Below are 25,263 nucleotides of genomic sequence, written 5' to 3'. Positions count from 1 at the left end.
ACCGTCCATGTGGTGTCCGAGGCACATAGGCCTTCCCAAGTAAGGCAACAGATGGCACTGATTCTGCTACATTGTAGTGATTTGCATTATAAACCCATTGTCCCGGGATGGTCGTTTTACTATGTTATTTGCAAAGTCTGGGCTGCAGCCTTTGTTTATTTGGGGTTACAGCCTGGAGCTTCAGGTTGTCCCTGAACTTGGTCACTTTTCCCAGCATCCTTTGCTGCACGCCATTTTAGTTGACCACACCACTGTGCCACAGTGACACGCTGATGCCTCTCTACTTGTAAAATTGTGGTGGGGTTGGGGTTGGCAGTAATGTAAAAGTCCACCTGCCTGCTTTCCAGCCTGAAAAATACCAATAAAATTCAACTCTTTGGGCGAAATTCTCCCCAAACGGTGCAATGTCCGCCGACTGGCGCCCAAAACGGCGCCAATCAGACGGGCAGCGCGCTGCCCCAAAGGTGCGGAATGCTCCGCATCTTTGGGGGCCGAGCCCCAACATTGAGGGGCTAGGCCGGCACCAGAGGAATTTCTGCCCCGCCAGCTGGCGGAAACGGCCTTTGTTGCCCCGCCAGCTGGCGCAGAAATTACATCTCGGGGCGGCGCATGCGCGGGAGCGGCAGCGGCCGCTGACAGTTTCCCGCGCATGCGCAGTGGAGGGAGTCTCTTCCGCCTCCGCCATGGTGGAGACAGTGGCGGAGGCGGAAGGGAAAGAGTGCCCCCACGGCACAGGCCCGCCCGCGGATCGGTGGGCCCCGATCGCGGGCCAGGCCTCTGTGGGGGCACCCCCTGGGGTCAGATCGCCCCGCGCCCCCCCCAGGACCCCGGAGCCCGCCCAGGCCACCTTGTCCCTCCGGTAAGAAAGGTACTTTCATTTACGTCGGCGGGACAGGCAATTTATCGGCGGGACTTCGGCCCATCCGGGCTGGAGAATCGAGCGGGGGGCCCGCCAACCGGCGCGGCGCGATTCCCGCCCCCGCCGAATCTCCGGTGCCAGAGACTTCGGCAACCGGCGGCGGCAGGATTCACGGCAGCCCCCGGCGATTCTCCGACCCGGCGGGGGGTCGGAGAATGACGCCCCTGATCTCTGATATGTCCTGGTATAATGACGGTTCTAAATTTCTAGCATAGCGTTTCAGCCCAGTGCTGCCGAGCTTGCCGCAATGGCCCCTTCTCAAAACAGTGGAGGATTTTTTTCCTGCCTTGCAACATCAGGAACCTTATTTGAATAGGGGGGGGCGGGGGGGGTAAGTGGGGGGGGGGGGGGGATGCATGCGTTGATTGCAGGATACCGGGGCCTAGACCTGGGAGAAACCAGGGTGAAGACTCTGGAGTGGATGGGGGCCTGGGGGAGACTATCAAGTGTGAAAAGAACTGTTTCTAAGGTTTTCTCCTGCTGCAGGGCCACGGGAATTTGGAAGGGTCTCACAGAGGGAAGGGGTGGCTGGGACAATGCAATAGATGGGTGGATAGGCAGTTAGCATGTACTTTGATTGAATCTCGGAGGGGAGGAGGGTTTCTGGAGGTAGGATTTTGACAAGGGAAAGGCTAATGGAAAGATACTTTAGTGATGATTACCCTGTTGCAGCTGAGACTGTTGAATTGTAACTCAATTAGTGTGGGAGCCTGAGGAGATCCCACCTGTCGATGATCCCGGTGGTTGGATTGGTTAGTTGGTGGGCCCGTGTCGCCAGGCCAACTCAGTGTGGTGCAGGATTCTGGCCCGACTGGCAACTGTCTGAAAGACTATCGGCCGCCCAGTGTCGGGAACATAGGGTACACTTAAGGCTTTCTGCAGTGGGGTGCAGGGCTCGCTCGTGCCTTACACTGTGTCGCCCGCTCACCCCCTCTGGGGGACTCCCGGAATCTGGCACATCATAATTGAAGGTTCTTTTGTTTTCCTGCCTCCGTAGATAGTTCAGGCAGTTCCTATTGGAGCCCCCTCCACCAACACCTCAACTCCATCCCTCCCCACCACCCTCCTTTCCCCTCTCCCCCCCCCCCCCCCCTCCCCCCGCCCCCTTCCTTTCCCTTCTGTTGGTACAGAGGCGAGGGTATCTGGTCTCTCCAGCGCAAAATTTAGTGCTTGTACCATTTGTTTTTGTGTACAACTGTGTTGTGAATTGGTTTAATAATCAGAGTATCCACCCACCCCTCCCCGTATATTGGTCCTGAGGGGAGGGTACCCTGTTTCTCCTACACAAAATTAGTGTTCGTACCGTTTGGCCTTGTATATATTTTTTACTGTTTTAATAAAATGATATGCCTGGAGTCAATCTAGTCACAAAATTACAGCCACTCAAGCAGCACTTATGTGTCTGAGTGCCACTGATTGCTGCTCAGCAGTTAACTTTGGTGCATTGACTTCCAAATTGCTGAAAACAATGGTGTGCCTGCACCACTAGCCAACTGGGAAAGCAAACACATGAGATAGGAATGCATGAGGAGAGTGCTCCGCGCCCTGACCTGTGTGCTGAAGTGCTTATTTACAAGTGCCTGCCATATACCAAGTAAAGCTCAAGGCCTTGGAGTGAGGTTTTGGACACTATCTGCGCCTGAGAGGAGACGTCAGGGTGCAGTACAGTGGCCAATGCTGTCACCACTTGGTCATGAGGTCTTCGATAAAGGTTGTGTAGGTTCTTACCCAACTAGCAGGTCAATGAAGGACTTGGCATCAACGTGGTCGCCAGGACATGAGTCAGTGGGCTTTTGAGAGGCAGTTTGAGACCATGAATTGAAAAAGAGTGGTCCTTAGGTGACAAATGCTAACTATTAAGTTTCTCTCTTTGATACTGCAGTGAAGAGAACGTACAGACATAGAGCCTGGTGAATTCACTGTCAGTGTTCTTGCTCATAGGCAGGGGGGAAGAAGACAACATTAGTGGTGGCGCCTGGCTCTCCAAAATCGGGAACAGAATCCTGAGGAGGAAGGGGTGGCAGGGCCTACTCTGAACGCAGAGGATGAACCCCAGTGAACCGTCGGTCAAAGGTGCCTCACTAGACTCAGGGTCCATAGATGGTGCCTAACATACCTGCAGATGTCTGAGAACCAGCGCCGCTGAAGAATACGGAGTTCCAGAGAACTGATTGGTCACATTTGCTACACTCCACAGGATTTGACACCAAGGGGACTTGGAAGCCATGCACTGCCAGTGTCGCTCAACTTTTACATAGTGGCTCCTTTCAGGACTCCACAGGTGACCTCAGAGATTTTGAAAGTCTCCACACACAAGTACACCCTGGAGGTGACAGAACCAATCTTCGCGAGGGCACACAGCTTCATCCATTTCAACCAAGATCAGGAAAGCCAGGATGCAAGAGTGATGGCTTTGCGCAAATCCCTGGCTTTCCACAGGTGCTATCACCTGCACTCAGATCTCCAGGCCAGTGAACTATATGAGCAACCACACCAAACGCATTACACCAGATTCCCAGAGTGTCCATGATTCCTACATTCTGAACTGCTCTCAGATCCCTGACATGTTTCAGGGTCCATAGTGGCTGCAGGGTTGGCTCCTTGAGGACAAGGGTTACCCACTGAGAAGATGGCTGATGAAGCCTGTGTGAAGACCACAGAGTGCAGCTGAGACAAGGTACAATGAGGCTTATGCTGAAACTCGCACTTTTGTGGAACAGACCACTGGGATGCTGAAGATGTTGTTCTGGTACCTAGACCAGTCTGATGGAACCTGGAATACATTCCACAGAGGATGGCATACATTGTGGTGGCTTGTTATGCCTACACAACTTGGCGGTTCAATGTGGGGAGGTACTGCCTGAGGAGGAGTTGGAGGAGTTGACCATTTCTTCCGATGAGGAGGACGTGGAAGGGAATGAGGCTGAGGACATTCTTGAGAGGATGTCGGCCATGAGGCAATGTAAATGTCCAGACGAAGCAGACAAGCTCAGGCCGCACTCATTGTTGTTAGATTCATGGAGGGTGATGAGGAGATCCAGTGAGGATATCCCATTATCTTCACACGGCTTCTGAGAGCATTGCTCTCCCGCCTGACTGATGGCAGAACACACTCCGCAGTCGCTGTATTGCAGGAAGATGATGATGACTTGCAGTGGGGACAGCGCACAGATCCTCACAGAGATTCTGTGAATGTCTGACTCCTGCCTGCCTGATGACAGCTCGCTTGCTCCCAATGACTGGGGTCACAGCATGGCGACACAGTGAGAAAGTTTCAGCATCCCTGGTCTTACAACATCCTTTGTGAGATGTACCCTTGAAGCTCAGTGTCACCAGAGGCTGAAGTATATGGGATGGACAGGGGGGCCACAGCTCAAAGGTGCAGAGAGCACACATGGACAATGTCTGGAATGCTCTCACCTTGTACATTGTGGGAGACATCCTCATTTCCTACAAGAAACCGGCATGACTGATGTGTTCAGTCACTGTGACGGGGTCCCACCAATGTGCGGGAAACCTTGCACAAAGTACATGGAGGAAGCCCTGGACTGAACAGCCTGCCTTTTCTGGTGCAAGAATCCAGTTTTTAGGTTGGGACTACAGGAACACTGCACATCAGCACAAGGAGCCAGAGAAAGGGTGCAATTAGTGAGAGTGTATTTCCAGAGGTGAACAAGTGCCCACTAGAGCTTCTTGACCTTTCTAACTCTGGTGCTATGTGTTGGTGCATCCCCAACATACACAGCAGAGGTGGAGGCAGCCTGCTGTCTGCAAGTTCTGTTGTCTGTGATTATCTTGGCAGTTGTCCTCTGGAGGGCCGACACATGTAGGGTCCCGGCCTGCTTTCGGGGTCCTGCTGTGTGGCAGATTCACCATCGTCAGCCTGGAGAGCTGGATGGGTACAACACTCCCGGAGTTATCTGGGAGGTTGGCCCTGGAGTGTGCACCAGCTGAATCTCCTCCCCAGGTCCCTGACTTCTGCCTTCGGAGAGTGGGGAAGCTGATGTGAGCTCAGTGAAGCTCTGCCGTCCTCTACTGTTGGCACTGGGATCCCAGCACTATGGGCTGTTCATCATGCACCATAGAGTGCATGCGCTTCAGCCGTGCAAGACTTGCACTAAGATCTCCACAGCCCCATGCCTTTTCGGCCAAAACCTCTGAGGACTTGCCCACAGAGACTTGCTTCTGTCCCAGATGCCAGTTCAGCGGAGCTCGTCTGTCAGCAGATGCCCGTTCACAACTGCCCTTCTGGTCCGAAGGTAGAACCAATACGGCAAGCCCCCACGATGACTACATTTCTTGCCCGTTCTTGTCGGTTGCTCAGGCAGTGGCGAAATGGCTTGGGACCCGCCCTGCCTGGGAACCCCCCTCTGGTCAGCTACGCTCGGGTAGGGGACACACGGCATTGGTCGCCGTCCTACCCGGGGACTCCATCTAACTCTTATCCGTCGCGGCCCATACGCACCTCATTTTGGAAAGTTTTAGTTCAAAAAGTTTTGTTTTGTTTCAGGTAACCCTTAGGTTGCCTACCATACGCTATTTACATCCTGAAACATTTGGATGGTAAACCACACAGTCTGCAAGACGGCTCGCACTGGTTCAGTATTTGTAAGTGTGTCTTGTCCTAAAATTCGTTTTTTTGCAAAAAAAATGACGGAGTCACACATAGCGGCCAATTGTAAAGGGAGTAATTTGCACTAAAGGACAAACAGGCTATCATACGAGATGTTAAACCAAGATAATAACAGATACTATGCTTGTTTCCACAGAACTCCAGAAGCTCCAGGACCGGAGAAGAGAAGAGAAGAGAAGTGAAAGAAGAAGAACCAGGAGGACATCCTCTGGATTGTTCATCGTGATAATGGCCATTGGGTTGCGCGTGAACGCGAACTCCATGACCTCAAGCCCCCCCAGCCGTTAATGATTCACTTCCCCACAGCACCCAGAGCCCAGTCACCAGAGACACCACACCATCTTGGTGTGACAGGTTTATAACCTGGTACTCCCTGCCCTACGTAATAGAATCCTTATTGGTATTGGCGATACTCTGCTGCATCGTGCAGGCTATGCGTCTGAGAAAATGGAGAAGGAGCCCCTACCGCTCCCGAACCCCGGTATATAGGATCAGATCCCCGATTTTCGGATACGGCCAGATCCCCGCAATCTATAATAAAGAGCATTCATTTGCGTTTTCTGATGTAAATAAAGAAATGTTCATGAGCAATTGTACGATCCTGAGCTTGTCTGCCAAGCCAGGAAAAACGTGTATAAACTGCTATGATTTTGTTTGTCTGGTTGAGGAAGTTAGAGTGATGAAATGTTTAAGTGAGTGTAGTGTATTAAGGATAGTTAGAGGTTCCCATTTTCTTGTTTTGTAATGCATGTCCCTGTTTGACATAGCACCCCTTAGAATTGTCAGTTAAAATGTTTTTGCATCGTTATGGTCAGTGTAGAGGCCATGAAAGAAGTGTTCATCCGGTCAGGGAATGAAAGCAATGTAGTTATGTGATCCTTCACGCTTCGCGTTAGGATCACAAGGAGGGTTTGTAGCCACCTAAATTGGCCAACTCCCGATTTAAATTGGCAAACGGCAAAGGCTGATGGGAAAGTCAACCAACACAGACAGAAACCAGCAGGTGCAGATTTGCTGTGTATTTAACTCTGCAAAAGGCCGGACAACATCGATACCAGCAACCATCAGCATAACAATGTAGCAGCTATCTACATACTGATGAGCAATCCCCGGGAACAATAAGTAACATTTGGGACACACAAAGCAAAGCCAGACTCCCTGGCGCCAGCAGGAGCCAACACAAAGGAGGTGAACGAACACCTCAAGACCGCCCATCGATCAGGGAACCGCTCCAGTATTGGAGAAATTGAACCAAGCGATTGGGACAAAGTCCAATCACTTGGGACCAGGCACAGGGTCCACCCCGAAAGGCGGGAAGCCCCTGGGGACTATAAGAGTTAAGCCCCAAGTTCAAATCGCTCTCTCTCTCTTCGCCTGCCCGGGTCACCCAGCAACATGAACCAACATTGACCGTGACCAGTGCAGTGACCACCGAAAGAAGTAAGTCTTAGTTCAACGCTCGCTACGAGATAGGCGCTCCTAGCTACCAATCCGTACCAACTTCGAATCCCGCAGACTCAGAACCCGAACGAAAGGCCATTTGTTCCCCTGACCTGGTGGGCCAGTCCGAAGTGAAGTATAGGCCTGTTAGTTGTAAAAGTAGCTTAGACGTAGAATTTGTGCATGAGTAGCGATTACTGTGTATAATAAATGTGCTTTGATTTAAATCTTATTAATCGGTGTATTGAGTTATTGATCATTACTTGGACTTGAACCTCGTGGCGGTATCATAAAGATACCTGGCGACTCGAGAGCAAAGGTAATAAAACAGAGCAATTGAACCAACCGGAAACTTAGCAACAACAGACAAGTTCCTAAAATTCGATAGTTAATTCATTATCTGAAACAATGACTAGTTTTTCCAGTCATATCATTTTGAATGATTCCACTCTTTCAGCTATGCACTCAATCAGTACCTAAAAAACATCAATGAATCAATAAACTTATAATCTATCAGGGATGCAGCAGATTTTTGGCCTCCAGCAATCCTCCGAGTGCCTGCACTCGTGGACGTCACTGCCTCTGCCTGCTGCAGATCAGAAAGTGTGATGTGCTCAGCTGATTGTGACCATGAGGCAAATCAAAAACTAGGTTCCACTTGGTGGGGAGTGTGGGTGAGTGGAGGTGAGCACTGTCATGGGTGTGTCAATTTCTCTTCTGTACTCCTCTCGGGGCTGCTGGACTCCCAGAGTTGCTTCTCAGTTTTGCCAGCAACAGAAAGAAGAGTTTGTCAGTGCACGGCAGGGGCCTTTAGAAACAGGGACATGACTCACAGCATTGTTGTCTGATGGATGTTAATGCAGTGCTTGATTCTCCCTTGATTTATCGCCTCCGACCTCACCATCAGTGCAGGAGCGATCAACGTCCTCCCCAGCGAACCGATGGTTATGTCCTCAAAGTCCATGAGGATCTTACGTTCTGGCATCCTCTGTCCATCTGTAATCTGCCCCTCTTATTTTGAGCGAATTTCTCCTACAAAAAAACAGATGGCGAGCGTGTAAGCAGAACACGTACCGGTACAGATGATAAGGATGCCTGGCATTTGTGGATGGTGAATGGGACCGGCGAGGTGATAAAGACACAGCTGCAGCACATATGAAGATGTGTGTGGGAGAGTTAGTGATGGTGTCCCTTAATCCCTGTGGATGTCAAATGGATGTGTGAGTGGGGAGTGATGAGAAGAATGACGTACCTTGACTTCCGGTTGCGGCGATGCGGCGCTAAGCTGCACGTTTCGGCAGCTCCCGCGACAACGGACTTCTGCGGGGAGCCCCAACGGAACTTTTTTGAATTGATCCCGTGTGGGAAGGTGCAGTAAGGACCCCCCTTACGATATATGGCTGAGCTCAGCGGTGGAGCGGCGAAAAAAGAGGCTCTGGAGCAGCGGCAGAATCGATGGGGAAAAAGCAAGATGGCGGAGGGCAGAGAGCGAGCAGCATGGGGGCCGGACCAGCAGGAGTTCCTTAAGCGCTGTGTGGAGGAGCTTAAAAAGGAGGTGCTGGCGCCAATGCTGTTGGCGATCGAGGGGCTGAAGGAGGCCCAGAAGACCCAGGCGGTGGAGCTTCATGAGGTGAAAGATAAAATGAATGACAACGAGGACGAGATCCTTGGCCTTTCGCACGAGGTGGTGCACAGGAGGTGGGCCGAGAGAATTGAGGTCCTGGAGAACAGGTCGAGGAGGAAGAGCCTCCGGATTCTGGGTCTTCCCGAAGGAGTGGAGGGAGCTGATGCCGGGGCGTATGTGAGCACGATGCTCCATTCGCTGATGGGAGCGGAGGCCTCTCCGACCCCCTTGGAGCTGGAAGGGGCTCACCGGGTCCTGGCGAGGAGACCCAAGGCTGATGAGCCGCCAAGGGCGATAGTGGCGAGCTTCCATCGCTTTGCGGACAAAGAAAGTGTTCTGAGATGGGCCAAGAAGGTACGGAGCAGTAGATGGGAGAACGCGGTGATCCGAGTTTACCAGGATTGGAGCGCGGAGGTGGCAAGGAGGAGAGCTGGCTTCAACCGGGCCAAGGCGGTGCTGCATAAAAAAAGAGTCAGGTTCGGCATGCTGCAGCCTACGCGACTGTGGGCCACTTATCAGGACCGACACCATTATTTTGAAACGCCAGAAGAGGCTTGGACCTTTATTCAGACGGAAAAACTGAACTCAAACTGAGGGGATGTGGTTGTGGGGGGAGATGTTGGTTGTATATGGGGTTGTAAATATGGGTAAAGAATAATTCATGGGTGGGATGATGGATGGGGATGTGGGTAGAGTTCTGGTTCAAATTCCTAAAATTTCTCTTTTTCTTTTCCGTAGACGAGATGATGATGGTAGGGAATGTGGGCGTCGGTGCTGGAGGGAGGTGAGACTCGGGGATGAGGGAGCTGGGATAATGGCTGCAACAGGAGCTGCGCCACAGGGGGCGGGGCTGGTTCAGGAAAGCGCGGGCTTTTTCCCGGGCCAAAAGGGGGGGGGGATGGAGGAAGGCAAGGAGGAGGAGAGACTCCCATCGGGGGAGATCAACCGGAAGGCGGGGGAAGCCAGGGTCAACAGAAGTCAGCTGACTCTCGGAAGTAATATGGGGGGAGCAAAAGAGCTAGATGTGGATCTAGCAGGGGGGGAGGGAAGGGGGGAGAGAGGGGGGATTCTAGGGTTGCTGCTGCACTGTCCGAGGGGGGAACTGAAAATGGAAGAGGTGGTCGGGGCGGGGGTTCCCCGCCTGGGGGACCGGAGGGTGCGGGAGGCGCGAGCACGGGACTGACCTAAGATAGGAGATGGCTTGTCAGCGGGGCACGGGGGGGGGGGGGGGGGGGGGGGGGGGGTAACCCCCCACTCCGGCTGATCACGTGGAATGTGAGAGGCCTAAATGGGCCGGTTAAGATGGCCCGAGTGTTCGCGCACCTAAAGGGACTGAAGGCAGACGTGGCCATGCTTCAGGAGACACATCTGAAGGTGGCAGACCAGGTCAGGTTAAGGAAGGGATGGGTGGGACAGGTGTTCCATTCGGGGCTGGATGCGAAGAATAGAGGGGTGGCAATACTGGTGGGAAAGCGGGTGTCGTTTGAGGCCAAGAAGATAGTAGCGGATAAGGGAGGCCGCTACGTGACGGTGAGTGGTAGGTTGCAGGGGACGGAGGTGGTACTGGTGAATGTATATGCCCCAAACTGGGACGATGCTGGATTCATGAAATGGATGTTGGGGCGTATTCCAGACCTGGAGGTAGGGAGCTTGATAATGGGGAGGGGGATTTTAACACGGTACTGGACCCAGCATTAGGTCGTTCCAGATCCAGGACGGGGAAGAGGCCGGCTGCGACCAAGGTGCTTAGGGGGTTTATGGACCAGATGGGGTGGGGGGGGGAGTAGATCCGTGGAGATTTGCCAGGCCTTTGGCCAGAGAATTTTCTTTTTTCTCCCACGTGCATAAGGCCTACTCCCGGATAGATTTTTTTGTTCTGGGCAGGGCATTGATCCCGAAAGTGGAGGGAACGGAGTATTCGGCCATAGCCATTTCAGACCATGCCCCACATTGGGTGGAGTTAGAGCTGGGGGAGGAGAGGGACCAACGCCCGCTGTGGAGGTTGGATGTGGGACTACTGGCAGACGAGGAAGTGTGCGGGAGGGTGCGGGGGTGTACTGAAAGGTACCTGGAGGCCAACGACAACGTGGAGGTGCAGATGGGAGTAGTATGGGAGGCGCTGAAGGCAGTGGTCAGGGGAGAGTTAATGTCCATCAGGGCTCATAGGGTGAAGAGAGAGGGCAGGGAAAGGGAGAGGTTAGTGGGGGAGATTTTAAGGGTGGACAGGAGCTATGCAGAGGCTCCTGATGAGGGACTACTCAGGGAGAGACGAAGTCTCCAGACGGAGTTCGACCTGTTGACCACAGGGAAGGCAGAGGCACAGTGGAGGAAGGCACAGGGGGCGATATATGAATATGGGGAGAAGGCGAGCCGGATGCTGGCACATCAGCTCCGTAAGAGGATGGCAGCGAGGGAAATAGGCAGAATCAAAGATGGTAGGGGAACTACGGTGCGGAGTGCGGGGAAAGTGAATGAGGCTTTTAAGGCCTTTTACGAGGAACTGTATAGGTCCCAGCCCCCAGGGGGAAAAGAGGGGATGCGCCGATTCTTGGACCAATTGAGGTTCCCAAGGGTGGAGGAGCAGGAGGTGGCTGGTTTGGGGGCGCCAATTGGGGTGGAGGAGCTGGTTAAAGGACTGGGGAGCATGCAGGCAGGGAAGGCCCCGGGTCCGGATAGCTTCCCGGTGGGGTTTTGTAGGAAATATGTAGACCTGTTAGCCCCGTTGCTGGTAAGGACCTTCAATGAAGCAAGGGAGGGGGGGACCCTGCCCCCGACAATGTCGGAGGCGACGATCTATTTGATCTTGAAGCGGGATAAGGACCCACTGCAATGTGGGTTGTATAGACCGATCTCGCTCCTTAATGTAGATGCCAAGTTGCTGGCAAAAATGTTGGCCACGAGGGTTGAGGACTGTGTCCCGGGGGTGATTCACGAGGACCAGATGGGATTCGTAAAGGGTAGGCAGTTAAATACTAATGTGCGAAGGCTCCTAAATGTGATAATGATGCCATCGGTGGAGGGAGAAGCGGAGATAGTGACAGCCATGGAAGCGGAGAAGGCTTTTGATCGGGTAGAGTGGGAGTATCTCTGGGAAGCGTTGAGGAGGTTTGAGTTTGGGGGAGGGTTTATTAGTTGGGTTAAGCTCCTGTATAGAGCCCCGGTGGCGAGTGTGCTCACGAACTGGCGGAGGTCGGAGTATTTCCGGCTGTATCGAGGGACGAGGCAGGGGTGCCCCCTGTCCCCTCTGCTGTTTGCATTAGCAATTGAACCTTTGGCCATGGCGTTAAGGGAGTCGGGGAAATGGAAGGGGGTGGTTCGAGGGGGAGAGGAACATCGAGTGTCGCTGTACGCAGACGACCTGTTGCTGTATGTGACGGACCCAGTGGAGGGGATGGTGGAGGTAATGCAGATCCTACGGGAGTTTGGAGATTTTTCGGGTTATAAGCTCAATGTGGGAAAGAGTGAGCTCTTTGTGATCCGGGGATCAGGGAAGAGGGATAGACGACCTACCGTTGAGGAGGGCGGAAAGGAGCTTTCGATACTTGGGGACTCAGGTAGCTAGGAGCTGGGGGGCACTGCACAAACTTAATTTGACGCGGTTGGTGGAACAGATGGAGGAGGATTTTAAAAGGTGGGACATGTTGCCACTCTCGTTGGCGGGTCGGGTACAGTCGGTTAAAATGGTGGTCCTCCCGAGATTTCTTTTTGTATTCCAATGCCTCCCAATTGTGATTACTAAGGTCTTCTTTAAGAGGGTAAGCAGGAGCATTATGGGATTTGTGTGGGCGAGCAAGACCCCGCGGGTAAGGAGGGGGTTCCTGGAGCGTAGCAGAGAGAGAGGAGGGTTGGCGTTGCCGAATTTGGCTGGTTACTATTGGGCAGCCAATGTGGCGATGATCCGTAAGTGGGTGATGGAGGGAGAGGGGGCGGCGTGGAAGAGGTTGGAGTTGGCGTCCTGCAAGGGAGCGAGCCTGGGGCGCTGGTGACGGCACCACTGCCGCTCTCGCCTACAAGGTACACCACGAGCCCGGTGGTGGCAGCAATGCTAAAGATCTGGGGGCAGTGGAGACGGCACAGGGGTGCGACGGGAGCCTCGGTGTGGTCCCCAATCAGAGACAACCATCGGTTTGTCCCAGGAAGGATGGACGGGGGGTTTCAGAGCTGGCATCGGGCAGGGATTAGAAGAATGGGGGACTTGTTCATTGACGGGACGTTTGCGAGCTTAGGGGCGCTGGAGGAGAAGTTTGGGCTACCCCCGGGAAACGCTTTCAGGTACATGCAAGTGAGGGGGTTTGTGAGGCGGCAGGTGAGGGAATTTCCGCTACTCCCGGCACAGGAGATTCAAGATAGGGTGATTTCGGGCATATGGGTCGGAGAGGGCAAGGTGTCGGCGATATACCAGGAGATGAAAGAAGAAGGGGAGGCTTTGGTAGAGGAGCTGAAGGGTAAATGGGAGGAGGAGTTGGGGGAGGAGATTGAGGAGGGACTATGGGCTGATGCCCTAAGTAGGGTTAATTCCTCCTCCTCGTGTGCCAGGCTTAGCCTGATACAATTTAAGGTTGTTCACAGAGTGCATATGACGGGGGCGAGGCTGAGTAGGTTCTTTGGGATGGAGGACAGATGTGGAAGGTGCTCAGGGAGCCCGGCGAACCATGTCCATATGTTTTGGTCATGCCCGGCACTGGATGGGTTCTGGAGAGGAGTGGCGGGAGCAATATCTCAGGTGGTGAAAGTCCGGGTCAAGCCAAACTGGGGGCTAGCAATATTTGGAGTAGTGGACGAGCCGGGAGTGCAGGAGGCGAAAGAGGCCGGCACACTGGCCTTTGCGTCCCTGGTAGCCCGGCGAAGGATCTTGCTAATGTGGAAGGAGGCGAAGCCCCCCAGCGTGGAGGCCTGGATAAATGATGTGGCAGGGTTTATCAAGTTGGAAAGGATAAAGTTTACCTTGAGAGGGTCTGCGCAGGGGTTCTACAGGCGGTGGCAGCCGTTCCTAGATCATCTCGCGGAGCGTTAGATGAAGGTCGGACAGCAGCAACAGCAACCCAGGGGGAGAGGGGGGGACATCATTCGTGGGGGGGGGGGGGGGTGGAGGGGAGGGAAGGGGGGGAGGGGGGTTTCTCTGGGGGGCATGTGAGCAAGAAAACACATGCATGATCCGGAAACTGACATGTAAGGGAAAAATCCAATGTACAAAGTTCTGTATCGTATTGACTTGCCATGTCCATGTCTTGCCATGCAAGTTCTCTTTCTTTTCTTTGTTACGGGAGGGGGGGGGGGGTTTGTAAGGTGGAAAATATTGTTGAAAAAATTCTTAATAAAAGCAATATTTAAAAAAAAAAAGAATGACGTACCTTGACAGAATGGAGGAGATCATTCATCTTCTTCCTGCACTGGATGGCTGTCCTTTTCTGCAGGGTATAGGCGCTGACTTCTGATGCTACTGCCTCCCATTCTGGGTTGGTGACCTTGCTGGTGATGTGTTAGGCAGGTCGGTTCGGTGTGGACTGCACTGATGCAGCGATGCGAGAATCAGACTAACACTGTAGAAGATCCACCACGGTTTTATTGAACGATAGAACTAACATACATATTTAACTGTGGGTCGACAGTATACTGAACTGACTGGAGACCTTGTAGTAGCCTGACCAGACTTACTAGCTACCGCATGGTGTTTGTACTGTGCTAGCTCGTGGACTCTGACTGTCTCAGTGGCTGGGTCCCGAGAGGGCGGGAAACCTAGTACCCTCTGGCTTTATAGTGGTAGTGTCCTGTCTGGTGATTGGCTGCACTGTGTTGTGTGCTTACTGGTCATCCTGTGTGTCAATCACTGCCTGTCTGCACTTCATTATACACATGCGTGGATATTGTGACAGCTGGCTGGTTTTCTTCCTGTGCGCATATAGAGGTCATCATGTCATGCCTCCTCAGCAAACAGATGTTACTCCAGGGAGGCATCCAAAAAAGTGGGGGTGAATTTCTTGGCAGCCATCATTTCCCAGCAAGCTACAAAGTATGGCTGATGTGCGCTGGGGCGACCTTTAATTGTGGTATCCCGATGATTGCAGTGCTGAGGTGATGGTGGGGCGAGCGAATCAGAGGACTCCCTGCCAGCGATACAGCATGGAACCTATGGCTCAAAGTTTTTGGCACCAAGTGCCACACTATATAGCCAAAGAGATTTCCAACACAGTTGATAAAACAAGAAATGGGTTTCCAGAAGAATCTAGACAGGTTCTTATCAATTAATGGGATGCAGGCTCATTAGAAGTGCACTGAGGTAATATTCTGGGTAGGTGGACAAATGGAGGAAAGCTCTTCCTCGGTTTGAAAATATTACTGTTATGTAATCCTGATACAAGAAAATTAGTCACTGTGCATTGCACCCCAGACTATTATATCAAGAAAGAGCTGAGTGGTGGATACAGCAAAAACTATGGGCATCATAACATTCCAGCTATAGTGATGAAAAACTGTGCTCCAGAACTAAGCACACCCCAAGCTGTTCCAATACAGTTGCAATATGGAAAAAGTGGAAAATTAGCCAGGAATGTCCTACGCACAAAGAGCAGGACAAAAACAATCCAGCCAATGAATGCCACAGTCTCCTCTCAAACATCCTAGGGCTTACCATTGACCAAAACTTAAATGGGCTAATTATGCAATTATACTGGTGAGTAAGGGGCAGCACGGTAGCATTGTGGATAGCACAATTGCTTCACAGCTCCAGGGTCCCAGGTTCGATTCCGGCTTGGGTCACTGTCTGTGCAGAGTCTGCACATCCTCCCCGTGTGTGCATGGGTTTCCTCCGGGTGCTCCGGTTTCCTCCCACAGTCCAAAGATGTGCAGGTTAGGTGGATTGGCCATGCTAAATTGCCCTTAGTGTCCAAAATTGCCCATAGTGTTGGGTGGAGTTGCTGGGTTATGGGGATAGGGTGGAGGTGTGGACCTTGGGTAGGTTGCTCTTTCCAAGAGCCGGTGCAGACTCGATGGGTCGAATGGCCTCCTTCTGCACTGTAAATTCTATGAAATAAAGAGCAAGTCAAAGCCTGGGATTCTGCAATGAATAGCTCGCCTGACTCCCCAAAGCCTATCCACCATCTACATGGCACAAATCAGGAGAGTGACGGACAAATGCAGTTCCATCAACATTCAATGCACATGATATCATCTCGATTGACACCTCATCGATCACCTTAAGCATTCACCATCGGCATGCATTGACGACAGCAGTGTGTGCCATCTATAATGTGCCCTGCATCAACGTCAAGGCTCCTTCAACGTCAAGGCTGGTTTAGCACACTGGGCTAAATCACTGGCTTTGAAAGCAGACCAAGGCAGGCCAGCAGCATGGTTCAATTCCTGTACCAGCCTCCCCGAACAGGCGCCGGAATGTGGCGACTAGGGGCTTTTCACAGTAACTTCATTGAAGCCAACTTGTGACAAAAGGCGTTTTCATTTCATTTCAATAGCGTCTTCCAAATGGCGTCCTCTACCACCTAGCAGAACATGGGCAGTAGGTGTCTGGGAATGCCACCACATGCAAGTACCCTTTCAGGTCACACACCGCCCCCAAATGGAAATACATCACTGCAATCTCATCATTACTGAGTTACAATGCTGGACTACCTCCCGAAGAGCACCACAGCTGCACTTGCACCAACTGATTGTGGTGGTTCACAGAGGAGGTTCCCCACCATCTTCTCGAGGGCAATTGGAAATAAATTGCTGTTCCTTCACTGTTGCTTGGGCAACATCCTGGAACTCCCTCCCTGAAAGCACAGTGGGTGTACCTCCACCTCGGTTCAAGAAGGCAACTCCGCCACCTTCTGAAGGGCAAATGAGGATAGGCAATAACTGCTGGCCTAACCAGCGACTCCCACATCCATTAAATTAATTTTAAAAATTAAGGGTGGACAATTAATGCTGTCTAGCCTACATCCTATGAAATACAAAATATATATCCACCTAATTACACATAACAGGATGCAAGATCAACAACAAATAAACATATCTGCAATTATTCAAGCCATTCCCTCGATACCTGGACCTGTTAACAGTTAAACATCCTGAAAGTGAAAGCAGGAAGTACGATAAAAAATGTAATATTCTTGACGTGTTGGTGAGAATGGCAGGGAAATTCCTGGCATGAAGTAAAGTTTCATAGCTTTAAAAACAAAGAAACTCCTCCTTTCAGAGTGTCAGTGCACAGCAGGTGAAGTGAGAGAGCATTGTTTGTGCCCAAGATCAAAAGAGGTGGCTGCTTTAATTTGCTCTCAGACACCCCAATAAATACATCTAAGCAGAAGGTATGGTCCTGAATATTCTAATTTATTCCGTGGTTACATTTAAATTCTTAATTAGTTGTCTGCAACATTAAGTAACTAAACTTTCCTAGGAATAATGCTCGCTGTGAAGCCTGCCTATGTTTGGTGCTGTGTGTTTCTATGCTGGTTTCTATGCTGGACCGTGGGAGCCTGTGACATTGTAGGAGCCCGAAGCCAAGGAGATATCAACATTGGTGGAATCTTCCCAATCCATCGTCAAGTGGAAAATTTAGAAATTCGCTCTAAACCAGACCCATTGACATGTAAAGTGTAAGTTTATTTGTTCTTTCATTCAGGAACATTATTGCAATAAGCATGGGATGCAAAGTTAAACACACTTTAAACATTTGATTGCTTCAAACGAGTATGGTTTGCTGTTTAGATTTCAAGTAATTATATGTTTCTTTGTTATACAAGAAATTCAATCTGATTGGGGATGGGACAGTTTCACTTGATTATCAGATTTCAAAAGAAAATATTTTGTTGTTTGGATCTGCTTTTATTTGTATTTTCAGAACCAAGACCAGTATGAGTATTGAATGATTGCATCGGTATGCACATTTGGAAGTGCGCATGCTGGCCGTTCTGGCCTGTATTATTTATAATAATAAACCTTATTAGTGTCACAAGTAGGCTTACATTAACACTGCAATGAAGTTACTGTGAAAATCCCCTAGTCGCCACACTCCGGCGCCTGTTCGGGTACACGGAGGGAGAATTCAGATTGTCCAATTCACCTAACAAGCACGTCTTTTGGGACTTGTGGGAGGAAACCTGAGCACCCGGAGAAAACCCACGCAGACACGGGGAGAACGTGCAGACTTTGCACAGACAGTGACCCAAGCCGGGAATCGAACCCAGGACCCTGGAGCTCTGAGGCAACAGTGCCACCGTGTCGCATCCTGTTCCTATTTTAAATCCGTAGTCGACATGGAAGTTACAGAGTGGAAAACAAGAGTAGATTAGTGTATTTTCTGACTTCTTTACTGAAGCACAGTCTGCTGCAGAATTGTGTGTCCCACCAACACATTTTCTTCCACCCTAATGCAAAAGCTGCTTACATTTTGTTAAGGATGTGTGAGATAAGTTAAGTATCTGAGTTTTTTAAAGATTGTATTATATTCCCATCTGAAGTACATTTAAAAGCAACGTGTTATGCTGGCAGAGAGGAAGATCGATCATTTCAAGATTTAATAAACATCGCTTTCCCTAATTTGCAAAATCTACTTCAGCAAGATCTGCATGCTGTCTTGTGATGATCCCTAAACTCTTTAAGCGAAGCCTCACATTATAGGATGATTTTTTACAAGGCAAAGCTTCTATTGAGAAGGAATATGGATTAGGAAATTGCAGAGTGGCCACTTTGCCCAATTCTGTGTGCTCATAATAATTTGGTTAATTATTACAATTAATTACTGAAACATCAGCTGTTTTAAATTCACATGTGGGCATGATGGTTTGACCAGCATCGATTGATTTATTTCTCCAGTGCAAACAGAATCCTGCGATTAAAATGTTTAAAATCTCAGATGTTCCCTGGGGTCAGCACTTGGACAGGCAAGGAGCTAATACACTTCCTCTTACACTGTTTTTGGTGACATTCACATCATTTTTGAAGAAAAAAAAACACATGTACAGTGTCACTGAAGCCTTTGTGTTAAGTTAGGAAAATGCGCTATGTCAAAAATATAATAGATGCTTCTCATCAAGATGGATATAGTCACTGAAACTTTTTTTTGACACACTTTTAACCCTTTTAATGCTTGGAATAATGTTTGTTTTTTGTTTTAAAGATTTGATGTTCATAGATTTATCTGGCTACAGGCTATGATACATACCATCGAAATGATCAACAACTCCACGTTACTTCCTGGTATTAAACTTGGATATGAAATATATGATACCTGTACAGATGTCTCCAAGGCTGTAACAGCTGCAATGAAGTTACTTTCGAAAGTGAATATCTCAGATAATTGTCTGGAGGTTCGGTGCAACTACACAGATTACCAACCGATTGTAAAAGTTGTTGTAGGTGAAATCTATTCGGAGTTGTCGATTCCCATCGCAAGAATATTTAATGTAGCACTCATGCCTCAGGTATGTAAAGCCTTGCTCTGTGCAATATTTTTGTTTCATGTCCGTTGAAATCCTCATTGCAAGCATTACAAAGTGTCTGCAGCATGAAAAAAGGCCATTCAGACCAAGGCCTTTCCGCTCAACAGAAGCCTTCTCGCACTCTCCATCTAACCCTATCAAAATAACCTTTGTGTGCTTATGTGATTTCTCCTTAAATGCATTTATGCTGTTCACCTCAACTATTCCTTTTAGTAGCATGTTCCACATTCTTATCACTATTTGGGTATCAAAGTTTCTCCTGAATTATCTATTAGGCTGCATTTTATGAAGGGGATGGGGGTGGGGAGGCGGTTGCGGGGGGGGGATTGGAAACACTGGTTGCCCTCCTGCCAACAAGTCGCCGGCAGATGGGAGTGGGCTGAAGTCATTGAGAGTGAGGCCATTCGCCCCTCAGTGGGAGGAACTATTGTCCTCAAGAGCAGTCAGCCAATCAGATTGGCCAGCAGAGCCAGGGCTAAGAGGTTGGCGCTACCGGGTTCACAGGAAGGAACATGAAGGAGACCGATGGCTGCCACAAAGGTGAGTCCCACGTTTTTAGGGCAGGGAGGGAACTGAGAGCCCAGGGCCTGTGGGATAGTGGGATGAGGAGCTTGATTATGGAGGGCAAGTGAGAGGAAGTAACAAGGGGTGGCATCTTGGGGGTTTCCCGATGCACATTGAGCACCACCGAATGTGGTGCTCCTCTTTTCTTCCTACCATTTTTAATTACGCCACAAAAGGCTCTGCCCACCCCTGCCACCCCATGCCAAACACACCCAGTGTGGGGCGGGCGGGGACTTAAACTGATTTTGTTCATGAGTGACAATCTTATATTTATGACCAGAGTTCTAGTTTTCCCCACAAGTAGAAATATATTCTAAAAGTCTATTCCATCACTTTCATAATCTAAAAAGACCTCTATCAGGTCACCGTTCAAACTTCTCGTTTTGAGAGAAACAAACTCCACCTTTTTCAATCTTTCCTGATGCATATAACCTCTCAGATCTGATATAATTCTTGGAGATTTTTTGGGGGTTTTCTCCAGTCTCTACATATCCCTCTTACAGTATGGAGACCAGAACTAGTCACTGTACTCCAAGTGTGGTCTATACAAATTTAACACAAATTCTCTGCGAAGAGAAAAGCAAAATACCGCCGATGGTGGATATCTGAAAAAAACAAACAGAAAATGCTGGATAATCTCAGCAGGTCTGGCAGCATCTGTGGCGAGGGAATTACAGTTCATGTTTCAATTCCAAGGGTCATTTGGACTTGAAACATTAACTCTCTTTCTCTCTCCACAGATGCTGCCAGATCTGCTGAGGTTATGTAGCATCTTCTGTTTTCTCAACTTTTCAACTCTATTCCCAGTAAAGTGAACCCCAGTTCTTTGTTTGCTTATTTTATGGCCTTATAAACTGGTGCCATTACGTTTAATATTTTTTGTACATGTGCCCCAATTACTCTGTTCCTGTACCCCATTTACCATTTTCTTTTTATGGAGTATTTGGTCTCTTTATTCTTCCCACAAAATATGTACCACCCCACTCTGCTCTGCATTGAAGTTCATTTTGACAATTGCACGCCCACATTACTAATTTTACTTTATTAATGGGCCAGGTTTTGTTGCAGCAGAGGACATAACAGAGTGTCTGTTTCATTGGACTGCACTGTTTAATTCAAAATAGTTTGCCTACAAAGTTGTTGAAAGGGCAAGCTGGGACCTGAGGGAAATGTGGAACCAACAAAATATCTCCTTAGTTGATGAGATGTAAGGATTGGGGAATAAGCAGAGACAAAACTGAGAATGGGGTTGAGGCGGAAGTAAAGAAAGTGAGGGCAAGACTGCATAACCTTCAACAATATGTACGGGGATTGTAATATGATGCAGGTTGCACACAGGCATCATGTTGCCAGATCATTTACATGAAAGCTGCATGCATCCCAGCACTAAATGTATGAAAGAGTGGCTGCACACCTCAGCAGTGGGCCTATATTTCCGTGAGGCTAGTGAATCTTAAAGCCAGCATGCGCCTCTTAAAGATAAGTTACATTCTTGATGCAGCCGGTGCTTGAAGTGGACGGAGAAGATAATTTGACCTGCAATAAGTCTAGATAATGGCACAACAGGGGAAGGAGCATGGCCCAAAATTCTCAAGGCAATGGAGTCCATGGTGCATGCATTGGATATGTCCTCTATCCATAGAGATCAGAAAGCTCTCCAGACAAACTCTCAGAAGGTAATATGAGCAGATATCTATTGTGGTAAATGCAGGAAATGTAGCCCTGACAACCTGGATGCATGCCACACAAAGTTCAAACACCAAGAGATCTAGGTCAGTGAATTCATCATCCAATGCCATATCCTTTAGACTTGCACCACTAGCCTCTCATGCTGTTCAATTCACTGCTTCCGCCCCTTCTCCCAACAATCTCTGCACATCACAGCTCATACCTCACATTTACAGCATCACTCCATCCTCACACTTAGCACTGCTGCAAGCCTCAAACTCACATTGCCAGCTGTTCAACCATTCTCATCATATCACCCAAAACCATTGAACCACACTGTCTGACACACTTCTCTCTCCTCTCTCTTTCATAACTATATGCTGCATAACCTTGTGGCAGCAGGAGCTAACCAAAAGGGGGACAGGCACGGTTGCATGTCCTCACCCCCATGGAGGAGATGGTGTTCACCATCATTGGAGTGGTCAGTGGTGTGGCTGAAGATGGCAGAATCCTCATATTTAATCCTCCTTCTCACATTCCATTGTACCTTCATCGCACAATTCCTGCTGATTTACAAGTGACAGATGGTTTAAGGATGCCTTTCCCAGCCCTTGCCAAAATTTACCATTGCTTTATCCCTGCACCTTTCTCCTGACAGGTAACCAATTCTGCCACCTCTCAGGTAGTTGCGCAGGAGCAAGTGATGAGTGGAAGAAAAGACTGTTAATGAAGAAACTGATACTCGCTTCCATCCACCTCAGAAACCGACTGTATTTTGGATAGCTCAGCAAGTAATTGGGAAACCTCGTAGAATGTTATTGTTTATTGTGAGGGGAATTGATTACAAAAGTCGTGAGATTGTGCTTCAGTTGGATAGGGCATTGGTGAGACCACATCCGGGGTATTGTGTACAGTGTACACAGTACTGGTTTCCTTATCTAAGGAAAGATGTGTTCAAAAATAGTTCAGAGAAGGTACATTAGACTAATACCAGGAAAGAATTGGTTAGAGGGGTTAAGTTTGTAGCCACGAGAGTTTAGAAGAGTAAGAGGCAACTTGATCAAAACCTTTAAGATCCCGAGGGGTGTTAGCAGGGTGGATGTGAAGATGGTCTTTTCCCTTGTTGGAGAATCTAGAACTAGGGGTCACTGTTTAAAAATAAGGGTCACCCATTTAAGATGGATATGAAGAGAAATGTTTTCTCTCAGAGGTTCATGATTATTTAGAACTCTCTTCCTCAATAGGCAATGGAAAAAGAGTCTTTGAAGGCAGAGTTAGGTAGGTGCTTGATTAAGCAAGGGAGTGAAAGGTTATCAGGGGTAAACAGAAATGTGGGGTTGAGGTTACAGTAAGATCAACAATGATCTTATTGGATCACAGAGCAGGCTTAAGGGGCAGAGTGGCCTACTCCTGCTCCTAATTTGTATTTTTGTATAGTAGAAATGGAGCTATATGTGGTGAGACATTGGGCATGTCCCCTGCAGTCAGGACAGGGGGAAATGTTGTGCAGGTGTCAGTTTACTGGAGGCAAGGCCACACATAAATTCTGCGACAGAGGACTCAGATGAGGACTTCATTGGTGCAACATACAGAAAAATGCTGATAGGTCCACTGCTGGGCCTTCTAGAAATCATGTGGTCGCTGTCCAGAAGCATATCAGAGTGCAACAACTTACACAGGACATTACACAAAGTTTGGAGCCCATTAATTCCGGTGTAAATATAGTGGCCAACTCCTTGAGAACACTTGCGGACACAACCATGACGGTGCAGTTGATAGCCAATGTTTCACCTTCCATTGGAGCACAAGAATCTTCCACCAGAAGTGTGAGTGTGGCTGTGGGAGTTCAGACTGAAGTAACAATAGGACAGCTTGCCGCTATGCAAGCTTTAACTGTTGCCATCACAGTGGTGAATGTACAAGAGCTTGCAGGATCCTACCAGCAGTCCAGTAATCTGTCCTCCAACAGATCACGAGGATTCCTGAGGAGCCATCCAAGAGGGGCAGCAGTGGTTCTACGGACTGCTCTCACGATGACAGTATTTATTCACCCACTTCTAGCACTCCCCCAGTGGCCTTGTTATTGCCAGTCAGACAGCCAGCCCAGGCTGTTTTTATTTATGTTGAGGTGATGCAGTTGAACGCCAAGCCATTCGAGACCAGAGCTATTGGAGGACATCTGCAGCCCATCCATTCCTTGATAAAGTTCAGTTTCAATATTTGTTTTGTGGAGAAGGTAAGGTACGGAACTGTTGATGACTGGGGTGTTGTGGATGTGTTCACTGGTACTGCAGCAGCTGGAGGAACCAATCATGGACAGCCTGGCCAGAAAGATAATCCTTCTCCTCCTCAGCTTCTCACCATATACCTCATGGCCAGGGCTGTGCCCACATGGTTATGAAGTTGTGCAAGAAAGAGCAGGTCTTGACAAATCGTAAAATGTGCTCTGGAGAGCGCCGCAGGAAACAAAGAAAACATAGAAATATAGGAAAAATAGGATGAGGCCATTCGGCCCTTCTAGCCTGCTTCACCATTCAATATGATCATCCAACTCAATAGCTTAATCCCGCAATCCCCCCATATCCTTTGATCCCCTTGCCCTAAGTTCTATAACTAACTGCTTCTTGAAATCATACAATATTTTGGACTCAACTACTTCTTGTGGTAACAAATTCCACAGGCTCACCACTTTCTGGGTGAAAAAAGTTCTCCTCAACTTTGTCCTAAATGATTTACCATGTATCCTCAGATGGTGACCCCCGGTTCTGGAAACACCCACCATTGGGAACATCCTTCCTGCATCTACCCTGACTAGTCCTTTGAGAATTTCCTAGGTTTTTATGAGATCCCCTCATTCTATGGGATCCTCGAGCTGGTTTAGCACAGTGGGCTAAGACAGCTGGCTTGTAATGCAGAACATGCCAGCAGCGCGGGTTCAATTCCCGTACCGGCCTCCCCGAACAGGTGCCAGAATGTGGCGACTAGGGGCTTTTCACAGTAACTTCATTGAAGCCTACTTGTGACAATAAGTGATTATATTATTATTATTTAAACTCCAATGAATACAACCTTAACTTATTCAACCTCTCCTCGTATGTCAGTCCTGCATCCCAGGAATCAGTCTGGTAAACAGTCTGGACTGCTGCTTAGGAGTAAAGGCAGTGCAAGTGTTGCTTAAGCACCCCAGTTACCTGCTCGGTAATATTTTGTGTGGCAGCATAGATCCTGCTTCATGCACTCCACCTAGGTGTACTGGTCATCCAGGAGCCTCTGGTATCTTGTAGAAATTCAATGCTAACAGTACAGCAGACTGACAGAGAACAGAGGCGTCATAATTGCTTCCAGGGTACCAGGCATTGAGCAGTATGATGTGCTGAGTATCGTCACACACCAGTTGCACATTCAGAAAGTGGACCACTTGCAAAGCAGCATGTGGACAGTTCATGGCGCACTCTACACAATGGGGTAACCCACTATCCGAACACATCCACATGCACATTCCACCTGTCTCTGCGCAGAATGAGAGAAGGCAATTCTTTTGGCTCATCATAGTGCATCAGTCACATCCCTTATACAATAGCGCACAATACTGCAAAATGTTAGATATGCCCCTTGCTCTTGCCTGAAAAGGTCCTGACATGAAGAAATACATCAGCATGGTCACCTTCAAAGACACTCCTTGCCCGGCTCAGAGGCTGCAGGTCTGCCTCCAAGAGATAGCAGATTTCAGTGAGAATCTCGTGACTTGGAGATGTCACACACACACTCTATTCCCTAGCTTAGGTAGAGGTAGGAAAAATACTTCCTGATGACTGGCTGGATATAACCTCCTGATGCGAGTTTTTCTCGGGAAACTGAACTTGTCGTTCTTTGGGAAACTGACCTGGCAGAAATGTCACTCATTCTGCTTACCATTCTGCTTAAACCTGGACATGATGCTAGGCAATCGCTGGTTGTTAAAGAAGCAACAAAAATG

At 49.2% G+C, this 25,263-nt stretch overlaps 1 protein-coding gene across 1 annotated transcript in view; it reads left to right on the top strand.

Moving 5' to 3' along the window:
• The first annotated feature begins 16,842 nt into the window (after positions 1–16,842).
• LOC140410880 (G-protein coupled receptor family C group 6 member A-like) overlaps positions 16,843–25,263 on the top strand; it is a 31,186-nt gene continuing 22,765 nt past the window's right edge. The window contains exons 1-3 of the mRNA XM_072499645.1: positions 16,843–16,922; positions 17,012–17,210; positions 18,734–19,037. Coding sequence (XP_072355746.1) covers positions 17,017–17,210; positions 18,734–19,037 — 498 coding nt within the window. The 5' untranslated portion in view covers positions 16,843–16,922; positions 17,012–17,016. The remainder of the gene's footprint in view (positions 16,923–17,011; positions 17,211–18,733; positions 19,038–25,263) is intronic.

The sequence above is a fragment of the Scyliorhinus torazame genome, chromosome 4 (assembly GCF_047496885.1).
Source record: "Scyliorhinus torazame isolate Kashiwa2021f chromosome 4, sScyTor2.1, whole genome shotgun sequence".
In the NCBI taxonomy this organism is placed as follows: Eukaryota; Metazoa; Chordata; class Chondrichthyes; order Carcharhiniformes; family Scyliorhinidae; genus Scyliorhinus; species Scyliorhinus torazame.
This window is presented reverse-complemented; position numbering and strand designations above follow the sequence as displayed.